The sequence below is a fragment of the Chrysemys picta genome, chromosome 2, assembly GCF_011386835.1.
Source record: "Chrysemys picta bellii isolate R12L10 chromosome 2, ASM1138683v2, whole genome shotgun sequence".
NCBI lineage: Eukaryota > Metazoa > Chordata > Testudines > Emydidae > Chrysemys > Chrysemys picta.
The window spans coordinates 258,856,750-258,871,253 of record NC_088792.1 but is presented as its reverse complement, the minus strand read 5'-3'; the positions used below and the strand labels follow the sequence as shown (position 1 = coordinate 258,871,253).

General features: G+C 40.6%; 1 protein-coding gene across 2 annotated transcripts in view; it reads right to left on the bottom strand.

Moving 5' to 3' along the window:
• Nucleotides 1–14,504, bottom strand: part of EMC2 (ER membrane protein complex subunit 2) — a 61,816-nt gene that overhangs the window by 30,099 nt on the left and 17,213 nt on the right. For both annotated transcript variants that reach the window (XM_005287280.4, XM_065586024.1), the window contains exons 4-5: nucleotides 13,212–13,297; nucleotides 4,887–4,944 (exon numbers count right to left, since the gene is read on the bottom strand). In XM_005287280.4, coding sequence (XP_005287337.1) covers nucleotides 4,887–4,944; nucleotides 13,212–13,297 — 144 coding nt within the window. The remainder of the gene's footprint in view (nucleotides 1–4,886; nucleotides 4,945–13,211; nucleotides 13,298–14,504) is intronic.

The following is a 14,504-nucleotide window of genomic DNA, read 5'->3' as shown; positions in this document are numbered from 1 at the left end:
CCTGCCTGAGCCCCCTCCCGCACCTCAACCCCCTGCCCTGAGCCCCCAAACCCCTGCTGCATCCCTCCTGCACCCCAACCCCATGCCCTGAGCCCCCTCCTGCATCCCACACCCTCCTGCACCCTAACCCCTTGCCCTGAGCCCTTCCTGCACACTGCACCCCCTCCCAGACCCCACAGTCCCTCCTGCACCCCAACATCCTGTCCCAGCCCTACATTCATGGCATTGCATACAATTTCCCCATTCAGATGTGGCTCTTGGGCCAAAAAGTTTGCCTCGCCCTTAGTCTCTCTGTTCCCCATCTGTAAAATGGGGTAACACTGCCCTATCTCAGAGGGGTGTTATGAGGATCTACACGTTCAAGACTGTGATATGCTCACATACTATGGCAATTAGGGGTATATAAGCACCTACGGGAGACAGACTGATACTCTACTTACTCTGAACAGGTTTATTACTAAATCCTCTACAAGAATACCATTCAGAACATAGTGATAGTATTCTCAAACCTGTTAGTGGGGATACTAAGAACTACATTATAAAAAATACTCCACAAAATAAAAAGGTCAAAAGTTGAATCTGGCCTCAAATTTTGTTTTTGTAAAATCAATTTTTTAACACTTTATAAAGATGTTCCATTATTATTATTATTATTTTAAATTCTGATAGAAACAGTTAAAGACCAATAATTTACATCCCCTCTCTAGCAAATCAAAAGACTGGATCATAATGCATACTCACAAGGGGCTGGATTTAAGGTTACTCAGGTAACCTTAATTCTGGCATTTCCTAACTTTTCAGTGCTTAACTTTGCACAGTTTTTTAAAAAATATGCAAATTCCTAATATTTTTTTAAACTGGAAAAACAGAAATTCTATTTGGAACCATACTAACTCCAAACTTGGGTCATCAGCAGGGTTCAGATATTACTATCCACCAAACAGACCTTTAACGCTAGAGCTAACACAATAACGGATAGCAGCAGCAAGCTATTATGCTCAGTGTGCACCACACCCTAGAGGAGAATGACACACAGTCTTTGCCACTGGGTTTTATAACTATACGCTGACAGCAGATGATTGCAGAGACTGAACTTCAGTTCAGTTTTGGGTTCTAGAAGTGAGTCCACATTATGGGGTTTTGGCCCTTTTAGCCCCTACTCCAGTGTCCCCAGCCTGTCTGTGTCTCCCTCTGCTCCTATCACCCCACCTGGGCTCCTGTCCCTCTCTCATTCTAGCCACACCCTAGATTGTTAACTCTTCAGGGCAGAGATTTTCTCTTACTTTGTGTCTGTTCAGTGCCCGTACAGTAGTACGATGGAACCCCAATCTCACTACTGTAATATAAATAAAACAATTTTAACATGGCTCCTATATCGAATGGCTTACTTTTCTTCCAGCTAGAGATCTGAAAGGAAGAATGAAATGTTCTTAAGTGAGCTTTTACATTTATACAAAATTAAACACCTCCTTCAACCTCCATCCTTAAATAGCTCAATAAAATAGTTGTTTGCAGTGTTGTAGCCATGTTGGCCCCAGGATATTAGAGACAAAGCAGGTGAGGTAATATCTTTTATTGGACCAGGTTCTGCTGGTGAATGAGACTAGCTTTTGGGGTTACAAAGAGTTCTTCTTCTGGTCATTCTCTTAATTCAGTAGTTTTAAATCTAACAAAAACTGACATGAAGATGTACTTTTGTATTTCATGAACTTAAGTTCATAATTCCATTTACTACAATTAAAAAAATCTGCTGGATCTCAAAAACAAATGATTTCTTAATCTTTGTACAATTCCCAAGCAGCTTTTTGTCTGAAACTGTCAATCCATACAGTATGAGATTTTTACATGACTTGTGTGAATAAATGTCTGTTTCACTTACAGCACTTGCCAAACAAGAAAAAATGTTTAATATATCTAAGCAACTCCATGTGTCAGCACACCAGAAAAAACTGCTACATGGCAAAGTGAGTGCCAAGACAAACTCAGCAATGGTTACTTTTTTAAAACCCTGAAACATTTATTTTCCTACAGTAGCCACATGTGTGCATGGAAATAATTAACAGGTAGATGACAAACAATTCCAATACCTGACAATTTATCAAAAGTTTCTATTTGACTTTCACTCTTCAAATGCAAGACTGACACAATCTATTCTACCGTTATCTTTAAAACACCACTATATTGAACAGAGCCTCCTCGAGTTTCAGAATCTGAGAAAGTCAAGATGTCACACACCTGTTCTATTATTTCATTTTACATTATTTTATACCTTTCACTATTAATGTATTTAGGATTTTTAATGGAGAAAAACATAATTAGATAATTTCGTCAAGCATGGTGGTTCCTTATTAAAACAAAATTATACATTTAAATAAAAATATTTAACAAACCACAGATTCGGATGATGTTAGCCATTTGGAAACAGCTGAAAAGTGCACCTGCCAAAAACAAATACTTCGAAGGCTTATGGTCTACCCAAATCTTAAATAATATGGAGCTCCATTTTCCATTGGTTTCAGCAGAAGATCACAAAACACGCACCTAGCTGACCTATTCTTGTAAAATGTGGCTATACTTTAGAAGCATCTTTGCTTGGTTTCAGCATGACTTCTAGAGAAAGCTAAAAGGGGTGGTGAGTTTTGTTCTTTTCACCACTGGACAGAATTCTGCCCAGTTCTCATGAGCCAGAAATTGTTGCAAAAAGACACAATTTAATCTGACTCCAAAACTGGGCCATCATCAATTTAGAAGCATGCTATTCGAACATCCTTTATTTACATTTGTTATAACATGTAAGAGCCATTTCTTTCAAAAAATGATTTACATATATTTTTTCCAACTTTGTGCATTTGATGGTTGGTGTAGAGTTGTTTTTAATCAGCTTATCCCTGTATAGTCAGCTTCCCCATGTTTCTGTGTGTCTTTCAAACATGAATAGGAAACCAAGGAAAATAAGCAGATTGCAGAAAAGCTAGAGGAGTTTGAAATCCATTCCTGAAGGTGAACATGTGACTTGCAAATCCTCTGGCCTGTCTAGAATACCAGAAAGTATCGTACTTGTGTAAGTACCTATCAAAAACTGAAAGAATAAAAATCTTCAGAAAGAGTACAGAGACTCTGTGGCATCAGCCTCCTGAGAGATGAAGACAAAATAATTATGAGTTAAAAGGACATTAGTTGCGATTCAAGAGGAGAAAGAATGTATAACAATTATGCAAAATGGCTTCCCATCAAGCTTTTTCTCTTGCCTGTTCATCAGTAAAGAACAGCTTTTTTACCACTGAGAACAGTTTCATTTGATACCTCTGGAGGAAAAAATACATTGGAATGAGAGGAAGTGAAGGAAATCAGATGCATCATAATACTGAAGTGGATGCAAGTCAGGCTATGTAAACACAGTGATGTACAATGCTAAGCCTAGAGACCAATGAGCCTCCCTGCATGCAAGATCCAGTTACTACTATCTCAACCCTACAAACACTAATACACTTGAGTATCCATGTACACATATACTTCAATGGGACTTATGTGTAAAAGTATTAGGAGAATTTCAGTTCTTGATTCAACTTTGCAAAACTCCTGTGAAAGCCTCCACGATGACTGAGGAATGACCTACTAATAAGACAGGACTAGCGATATTTTACTTGTCTGTCCAAAAAACGAACACACACATTACTTAGTCCAAGAAAATGGGTTAATTTTGCAAAGACTATTTTAATTTAGTTGATGCTTGAAGCTAGTAACTGCAATTTTATAAATCTAAAAAATAAAATTTTGCTAAGCGCTCACAAGATACACAGGTGCTATTACTAATGCTCAAACAACTGTCATGCACCAATGCTGATTTAAAAAAAAAAAAAAAAAAAAAAACCACAGGACAAAATTAAGTCCTAAGAATACACAGAGAAGTTTACTAATACAAAAATAATAAGAAACAATAAATCATTACCAAATTAAAAAGGCATATTGACTACCTTTGTTAATGCATTGTAACAGAATCTGGAATCAGTCAACTGCCACACAAAAGACCCAAGCCTACCTTTACCATATCATGGTAATTTTCAACTTTATCCAACAGCTGTGACACAGATGAGCTGCAGCCAGCATGGTGGCTCTGGAAAAAGTTAATCATTTGCACCTTCAAACTATTTTGCATATCAGGTGGCAAGATCCTGCAAAGTAATTCCACAACCAGCACTGAAGTAACACTTAAGAACACATAGCAAGTGCCGTCTGCATGGCCGATGCCCAAAATCTCTGCACAGTGATTTTTTAAAGTGGGCACACTGTTCAATGAATTGCAGTTTGACTCAAGAGCAAGTGTATAGCCTTCCAGCTATTAAACTGAGATAAGTATTGCACAATTCAAACATTCCCAGAACATATTTGAATTATATTTTCAAAATCAGACTAACAGAAGGTAGGGATAGGAGAGACATAATAGGCTAGTTTTAGTCCATCTACCATCTGAATTGCCACCTACAGGACTGCTTGACAGCCCAAGCTCCAGCCCAATCCACAATGTCCACACTGCTAGCTTTAGCACACTAGCTCAAGCCCCACTAGTGCAAGTCTGTCTACCTAGGCAGGGAGGCTCACTCCCAGCTGCAGTGTAGACATACCCATTGAGGTCAATGAACAGGACTACCACTTACAGTGGTAGGCTCTCAAAATTCAACATACGTAAAAGAAAATGCAACCCTGAATCCTTTTGATGAAAGCAAAATAAATAATTCTGAAGACAATTAAATGCTAGAATATTATACTAGGAAGTTTTAGAAAATGATTTATCAATTACCCAGTGATGTCACTACACTTATACTAGCAAAGGTTTAGTATAAATTAAAACAATCTAATATTATTTCCAGGGAAACCATCTAACTTACTGTATTGGTTGAATCTTCTTGTAAAATTCTGTCATATAGCTGGATGGCGTCATCGTACCTATTTAAAGAAATAGAGGTGAATTTTAGAAAATGCTTACTCAGCTGCTGCCAGTCGGGGTCCCGGCCACCAGCCCTGCTCAGCCCGCTGCCGGCTTGGGTGAACGGAACCCCCGGCCGGCAGCAGGCTGAGTGGGGCCGGTGGCCAGGACCCCGGATGGCAGGAGCCAGCAGACGGAACCCCAGACTGGCAGCAGGATGAGTCGCTCAGCCCACTGCTGTTCTGGGGTCCTGGTCGCCGGCCCCACTCAGCCTGCTGCCGACCTGAGTGAATGGAACTCCCACTGGCAGTGGCTGAGCGGGGCGGCAGCCAGGATCCCGGATGGCAGAGACCGGTGGCCAGAACCCCAGACCACCAGCGGGCTGAGCCTGCTGCCAGCCTGGAATACCAGCTGCCGGCCCTGCTCACCTCGCTGCTGGTCTGGGGTTCCAGCCGCCCGGCCCCCTGCCAGCCGGGTCCAGGCCTCTGGCCCTGCTCAGCCCTCCTGCCAGCCTGGGGTACGGGCAGCCAGCCCAGGGCTCTGCTCTTGGCCTGGTCCCAGCGCTTTGCAGCCCTTATCAAAAATTATACTACAATTAGCTTAAAAACTTGAAAACTTTGTATATTACAGTAATCCTTAAAACATGTATAATGTTAATAAATACATAGGTTTGATGAAACAAAGTAGTTGTACTTATGTGCCTGTGCTTAATTTGTGTTTTCGATGATTTACCTTCTACAAAAAAAATCTTGCATGTCTCGCACCCCCAGAAAGGGCATCTCGCAACCCCAGGGGGTGCGTGCACCCCAGGTTGTGCGTGCATCCCAGGTTAAAAACCACTGCACTAAACTGATAAGATCTGCATTTTAATTTAATTTTAAATGAAGCTTCTTAAACATTTTTAAAACCTTGTTTACTTTACATACAACAATAGTTTAGTTATATAATATAGGCTTATAGAGAGAGACCTTCTAAAAATGTTAAAATGTATTACCGGCACGCAAAACCTTAAATAAATGTGAATAAATGAAGTCTCGGCACACCACTTCTGAAAGGTTGCCGACCCCTGTTCTATACAGTGTAGCTACGTAGATACAGTAACTCCTCACTTAAAGTCATCCCGGTTAAGGTTGTTTCGTTGTTACGTTGCTGATCAACTAGAGAACACGTTTGTTTCAAGTTGAGCAATGCTCCCTTCTAATGTCGTTTGGCAGCCATCTGCTTTGTCCACTGCTTGCAGGAATAGCAGCCCGTTGCAGCTAGCTGGTGGGGGCTTGGAACCAGGGTGGACCGGTAGCCCCCCTATCAGCTTCCCGCTCCCCTAAGTTCCCTGTGCAGCGGCCACCCAGCAGGCTATCAATTGCAGGGCTGTTCAGCTGTCCCTCCCCCCACTGCCACGTGCTGCTCCTGCCCTCTGCCTTGGAGCTGCTCCCCGGAGCCTCCTGCTTGCTTTGGGGGGAGAGGTAGGGGAAGGGGAAAAGGGGGTTTAATGTCAGGATGTCCCCCTCCCCTCTGCACCTGCAGCCGGCTTACCCCATCTTCCATAGAGCAGGGGGGGGGACACAGAACAGGGTTCAGGATGGAGGGAGCTTCCTGGCAGTAGCTGCCGACTCAGCTTGCTGATCAACTTAAAAAGGCAGTGTACTTAGAGTGGGGTCAGCATACTTAAAGGAGCAATGCGCATCTCTCTCTCACACACATCGTGTGTGTCTCTGTCTGCCATGCTGTCTCCCCTCCCTCCATTCCTGCTGCCTTGTAGAGTGTGAGGCTACAATAACAACGAGTTAATCCTTGAGGGCTCAGTCAATTGCTAGTTCATCATCATTTAGCAGTAAGGCATTCCCTGGGAAATATCCCACCCTCTGACTTCACCACCTCAACCAAGCTTCACAATCATCATCGCTGTGTACCAGCATTAAATTGTTTGTTTAAAACTTATACTGTGTGTGTGTGTGTGTGTATATATATATATATATATATATATATAAAAAAATACATATAAAATATAGTCTTTTGTCTGGTTAAAAATTTTTCTCTGGACCCTAACCCTCCCATTTACATTCATTCTTATGGGGAAATTGGATTGGCTTAACATCGTTTCACTTAAAGTCGCATTTTTCAGGAATATAACTACAACATTAAGCGAGGAGTTACTGTACTATGTTACAACCACATGGTGAGGGGTCTATTTAGGTTCTTCAAATCACCATACTATACAATACTAAATATATCAGATTTCTACAGGGTCTTTACAAACCTAAATATAATGGCTACAGGCTCAGCTGTTTGATGCAACATATTATTCTCCAGTCCAGTAGAGGATGTTCTTATCACTCAAGACTCTTCATCACTATGGTCTGCTGCTATTGAGAACAGCTAGAGGTTACTGCCCATAGAAGCCCATTAACTGTTACTTCTAGCTTCATCTCAGAGATTACTGTTGAGCTACACCAGGTGATCCCACCTCTCTAAGACATTAGCTTGAGCACTGTATTGTCAGTTTTGGAAAACTGCTGGTTGAACTCCATTCCCCTGCAGAATCATTCCAGATTGCCAGCCCATAATGACTCTAATTGTCATCCCCCACATTTACATTTGCTTGCTTGCCATGTGCTTGTTTGATTAAAGATTACAGTGTGGTGTGGTGTGGGGGCTGTGTGCTGTGCCAAGCTTACTGAGGCTCCAGACTGCTATCCTTTGATCGCTAACCCTTTTAGAATCCCTTGAAAAGGGGGCAGAGAACTCAGGGGGAACAGGGGTTTTAAAAGACAGCGCCTAAGCAATGAGAAGAGCTGATGAACAGGAGCAGCGAACAGGAGAGGTTAGAGAGAGAGACAGCCCAAGAGGCAGATACACTTAAACAGTCTAAACCAGGGGTCGGCAACCTTTCAGAAGTGGTGTGCCGAGTCTTCATTTATTCACTCTAATTTAAGGTTTCGCGTGCCAGTAATACATTTTAACGTTTTTAGTAGGTCTCTCTCTCTAAGTCTATAATATATAACTAAACTATTGTTGTATGTAAAGTAAATAAGGTTTTTAAAATGTTTAAGAAGCTTCGTTTAAAATTAAATTAAAATGAAGAGCCCTCCGGACCGGAAGCTAGGACCCGGGCAGTGTGAGTGCCACTGAAAATCAGCTCCCGTGCTGCCTTCAGCACACGTGCCATAGGTTGCCTACCCCTGGTCTAAACTTTGGCCACTAACACACACACACACAAACTGCAAGAGTAAAAATAATGCAGGCAAAAGTCCAGCAGCAGAGTGCGGGACTACCCAGTTTATTGCACTGAATGCAGCATGTATGATTACTTGCCTTGTGGGCAGGTAGCATATGTGTGCATGCAGTACAAACAGCTTTGGAGCCCTCAGAGAAACAATCCAGGCTTTTGAGGCCAAAGTGGCTGAACTAGAGGAGCTACGGGGGACAGAGAGGTACATAAATGAGACTTTCAGGGACATCATAGAGCAATCCCGCCCCCAATCAGACAGAATCTGTGCTATTAAGGAGGATGAAAGTCTCATGGAAGGAGAGCAACAGGCCGGAGTGGACAGAAACCATCCCATAGTTGGGAATCTCTTTCCACATGATGTCATGGTATCTTCTTGCACTTAGGATACCTCTCCAGGGAAGGGAGCCCCAATTATTAGGAAGAAACAGATAATAGTAATGGAAGATTTGATTATTAGAAATATAGATAGTTGAGTCTGTGATGACTTGGAGAACCACATTGTAAATTGTCTGCCAGGTGGAAAGGTTGCAGATCTCACAAGGCCTCTAGACAGGCTTATATGCAGTACTGGGGAGGAGCTGGTGGTCATAGTACATGTAGGCACCAGTGACATAGGGAAAGGTAAGACAGAGGTCCTGGTGGTCAAATTTAGGCTGCTAGATAAGACATTGAAGTCCGGGACCTCCATGGTAGCATTCTCTGAAATGCTTCCAGTTACATGAGCAGGGGCCAGAAAGACAGGCAGAACTGTAGGGTCTCAATGTGTGGATGAGATGAGAGTGTAGGGAGGAGGGTTTTAGGTTTATTAAGAACTGGGGAACCTTAGAGGAAAGAAGGAGCCAATACAGTAAGGGTGGACTTCACTTAAACCAAAGTGGAACCAGACTGCTGACATGTAAAATTTAAAAGGCTGTAGAGAATTTTTTTTAAAAAGGGTTGGGGGAAAGCCAACAGGTGTGGTGAATCACATGATTTGGGCAGAGGCAACCCTTAGGGATTACTTTAATAAAGGGGAAATTCTATATCCTAGAAAAAAGGATAGGAAAGAAGTTGGTAAAGTACAGGTAGGAGCGAATGAAGAACAGACAAACACAAAAGTGTCCCATTTAAATATAACACATGAAGGCAAGCAACTGAATATTGACAAAATGTACAACTGTTTGTATACAAATGTTAGAAGTCTAAATACTAAAACGGATGAACTAGCGTGCCTGGCTTAAAAGGAGGGTATTGATATAACAGGCATCATGGAAACTTGGGGACAAGGTAATACCAGGTACAAAATATATGGGAATGACAGAATAGGTCGCATTGGTGGGGGAGTGGCACCATATGTGAAAGAAAGCATAGAGTCAAAGTAAAAATCTTAAATGTATCAAAATTGTAGCATATAATCTCTAAGGATAGAAATTCTATGCTTGATCAATAAGAGTATAGCAGTAGGAATACACTACCGACCACCTGACTAGGATCGTGGCAAGGATTGTGAAATGCTCAGGGAGATTCAAGAGGCTGATTTAAACTATCCTCATACTGACTGGGTATATGTCACCTCAAAAAGGGATGCAGAGATAAAAATTTCTAGACACCATAAATAACTGTTTCTTGGAAAAGCTCATCCTGGAACCCACCACGGGAGATGCAATTCTTGATTTAGTTTTAAATGGAGCACAGGATCCGGTCCAGGAGGTGAATATAGCTGAACCGGTCAGTAATAGCACAATTAAATTTAACATCCTTGTAAGAGGAAAAGCACCAAAGAAACTCATCACAGTAGCATTTAACTTCAAAAAAGGGGAACTACACAGAAATAAGGAAGCTAGTTAAATGGAAATGTAAAGGAATAGTCACAAGGGTGAAATGCCTGCAAACTGCAAGAAGACAATTTAAAAATGCCATAATGGAGGCTCAAACTAATTGTAGATCCCCAAATTTCAAAAAAACAAAGAAAATCAGTAAGAGGACCACAAAATGCCTCCAGGGCTAATTAGCAGAGTAAAAGAGGCAGTTAGAGGCAAAAAGGCATCCTATAAAAATTGGACATTAAATTCTATTGAGAGTAATAGAAAGGAACATAAACTCTGGCAAGTCAAGTGAAAAGATGTGACAAGGCAGGTCAAAAAAGAATCGGAAGAGCAACTACCAAGACACAAAAAGTAACAGCAAATATGTTTTTAAGTACATCAGAAACAGGAAGCCTTCCACAGTCAGTGGGTCACTAAAGGAAGAGAAGGCCATTGCACAGAAGTTAAATGAATTCTTTCCATCATTCTTTACTGCACAGGACATAAGGGAGAGCCCTATACCCAACTCATTCTTTTTAGGTAACAAATCTGAGGAACTGTCACAGACTGAGGTGTCAATAGAGGAAGTTTCGGACCAAACTGATAAATTATATGTCATCAGGACCAGACAGTACTCACCCAAGAGTTCTGAAGGAACTCAAATATGAACTTGCAGATATATTAATTGTGGGATGTAACCTATTGCTTAAATCAGGCTCCATACCAGATGATTGGAAGATAGCTAATGTAGCACCTATTTTTTAAAAAGGCTCCAGAAGCGATCCTGGCAATTATAGGCTGGTAAGCCTAACTTCAGTACCCATCAAATTGTTTGAAACTGCAATAAACAACAAGATTATAAAACATAAACATGATACGTTGGGGAAGAGTCAACATGGCTTTTGTAAGGGGAAATCATACCTCACCAATCTACTGACTGCTTGATGGAGTCAACAAGCATGTGGATACGGGTGATCCAGTTGATATAGCGTATTTAGACTTTCAGAAAGCTTTTGACAAGGTCCATTACCAAAAGCTTTTAAACAAATTAAGGATAGGATAGGATAAAAAATAGGATAAGAGGAAAGATCCTCTCATGTATCAGTAACTGGTTAAAAGATAGGAAATAGGATAGGAATAAATGGTCAGTTGGGAACTGTGCAATAAAATGGGAGATGAAATTCAATGTTGATAAGTAATGCACACTGGAAAAAATAATCCCAATTATACATACAAAATGATTGGATATAAATTAGTTATTGCTACTTAAGAAAGATCTTGAGTCACTGAAAGTCCAAATAATTCTCTCAAAACATCTGCTCAATGTACAGCAACAGTCAAAAAAGCTAACAGAGTGCTAGGAACCATTAGGAAAGGAATAGATGGGGCATGCAACAGCTTCCATACAAGGAGAGATTAAAAAGACTGGGACTGTTCATCTTAGAAAAGAGATGACTAAGGGGGCACATGATAGAGGTCTATGAAATCATGAGTGGTATGGAGAAAGTGAATAGAGAAGTGTTGTTTACCCCTTCATATAACACAAGAACTAGGGATACCACCCGATGAAATTAACAGACAGCAGGTTTAAAAAAAAAAAGCCACATATAAGGAAGTACTTCTTCACACAACACACAGTCAAGCTGTGGAACTTGTTCCCAGGGGATGTTGAGAAGGCCAAAAGTATAACTGGGTTTAAAAAAAAAAAAAAAAAAAAAAAGAGAGAGAGAGAGAGATACGTTCCTAGAAGATAGGTTCACCAATAGCTATTAGCAAAGATAGTCAGGGACACAACCCCATGTGCCATGTGTCCCTAAACCTCCAACTGCGAGAAGGATCTGGCACTAGCCACTGTTAAGACAGAATACTGAGCTAGATGGACCAATGTCTGACCAAGTACGGCCATTCTTGTGCACATATGCCTGCCTCTGGTTAGAGTCCATTTGTCAAAGGCATGGGCCAACATCTTTAGTTTGGTCATACAAACCTTGACAGAAGCACGTACAAGCAGACAGAGCTGACCTTCACATTTTTGAGCAGGTTTGAGAAACAATTTGTGCCACCTATCGTCCAACCAAAACCAGATTCCTGTTCACCATGCTACACCAATATGCATACGCCAGAGCTAAGAATTATGGGGAAGGATTAGCAAGACATCTCAAATCAACTCATTTTATATAAGAGTGGCTGTGAGACAAGGATTGCTTAGGTACCTTAGCCTCGTGCTGCAGCAGAAGAGCCCAACATTCAATTCATTTCAACCCAAACAATAGGCTTCATAGATTCATATCAATTTACAATTTCAAAACATTCCTTGCAAGGAAAAGAAAGGATGAGAAATATCTGTTAAATGAAAATAGGCTTTTCCCCCTTTACGTGTCCAATGCCCTGGAATCGGGATGGCCCACGGGCATTAGGCCTCAAAAACCAACACTGTAAGCAGTATGTTACAGGAAATAGTTCATGCTAGGTACCAATGTTCCATATCAGCAGTTACTAGAAGTCCTTTGCAAAATTGCTAGCTGCCACACCACAAGTAGATGGTTTTGGAATAGGTTATTGGAACTTGATATACAACGTGTCCAAATGGGCAAGTCAGCCAAAGACTAGAGGTGCCCTAGAGGACAGTCTACTCCTGGGGTCACCTTTGTGGGAAAAGTCAAATATTATGGACAGTGAACCCATCTGTAAGTTGTCTGAACCATCCTATATAAAATGTAATAGAGTTATAGTTCTTCAGTAGGATAGAGCAAAAGCATCCAGAAGAGTTAATAGTTTTCTCTTTTATATTCTACAAGGTTTTTAGAGTCAATTCTATAAAACCCTATTAGGGTTTTATCCACAAGGACAAAGACTGGGAGAAGAGCTATATTCATCAGTTATTTGGGGCAGGGCAATGGTTTTGAATGCTACTTGGAATTCTGGACCATTTGGATTAAATATGTTGGTTTATAGCTGTGGCATACAGACTTTGTTTTGCCAAAAACTGTGTAGTGTTTTACTGTCTATAGTTTGATGATGGCAACTAAAGAACCTTTTAAATCTATCAAGTCTAAATGGAAGATTACAAGTACTGTAATGTTGTGCTAGCCAAAATACAACAGAAGTGCCTAAGCACAATAAGCTCATCATACACAGTACTATTTTTATAAAGGAAAGAGCATTGCATTCATTCCCTCTGTTCTAAATTTTACTGTGGGAAGAATTCCTTTTTAAAGAGAGATATCAAGTACCTTTTCCAGACAAGAATTAGGTTTTTAAATTCAGCCATTACCTTTCCATGTATTCAAATCTCATGCCAGTTAATCGCTTAACTCTGTGGCTCCCGGGGAATTGTCGCCTTAGCTCCTGAAGACAAAACTACATAAATAAAATAAATTCCTCAGAGTTAGTGATTCGGCTTGTGACAAATACTACTTATCACATTTAAAAAAAAAAATCAGAATCAGAAGGCATATTTGTCACCAGCACTTCCTACCACAACAAGAGAAAAAGCACATCAACGCCTAGAAAAAGTCTACTACTTCCTGTCCAGTGATGTCACAAGGATTCCAGAATATGTAGCCAGACCATAGACTCCAAGCTGAGAAAGACTCATGGCCAGCCATTTAAAAGAAAAAGTATTAATTATTTTCAGAGTTTAAAGTATTTAATTCAGCCAATACCCTGTGAATATAATTATTCAACACATGGAATAAAAAGAAAAAAAAACAGTCCTTGACTGACTAAGTCAACAATCTGGAATGTGACTTTTGATTAAAACAAAACAGCAACTTCTGGGATAAGCCATAAAATGTATTAATAAAGACAAACTCAGAAACTGAAACCTTGTCAGCTGGAAGACTTAATTACAAGATGAATTTTCCATGAAAGTAGCTAGACCATCAGAGCTCCTTGGAAACAGTTATTTAGCTTGAAAATTAAGCTTGTTTTAAAAAAACTCTTTGGTGCTTTTCAGATTTGAGGCCTTCCTAAATCAGTGCACACAAAAAAAAACCACCCACCTATAAAGACAATAAGAGTTCAGGTGGCACTTTTTTGTTTAATGAATGTATTTATTATAATGGGAAAAAATTGCCTTTGAAAGAAGCTGTTTATAATGGTTTGCAATACAAAGTAAATATTTATATAGAATAATGTTTCTGTCCCTGGGTTCAATCAATCTTACAGGCACAGGAGATGCAGTCTGCACACTCCTGCAAACAATGAGACAGCTGGGCAGGAGAAGGTATTCACACCCTAGTACTGTATTTGCTTTTTTTTTTTTTTTTTGGTCTCTGCTGCTACCTGATTGTGTACTTCTGGTTCCAAATGAGGTGTGTGGTTGATTGGTCAGTTCGTAACTCTGGTGTTTGTGACGCTGAAGTTCTACTGTACTTCAACAGGTAGGTTTCTTAACCTTAAGTGTCTGGTTTAATCCTACAAAGGCAAAGAAAATGTAACTCTAGCATGTTAGACACAGGTTTTGCAGGTATCTGCCAATAGTAGGTGATCTCACTAAAGCCAGGTGTTTACAAAGATGGAATTGGCTATGCGTGGGTTATGAACAGCTGTTTGGTGCAAGGGA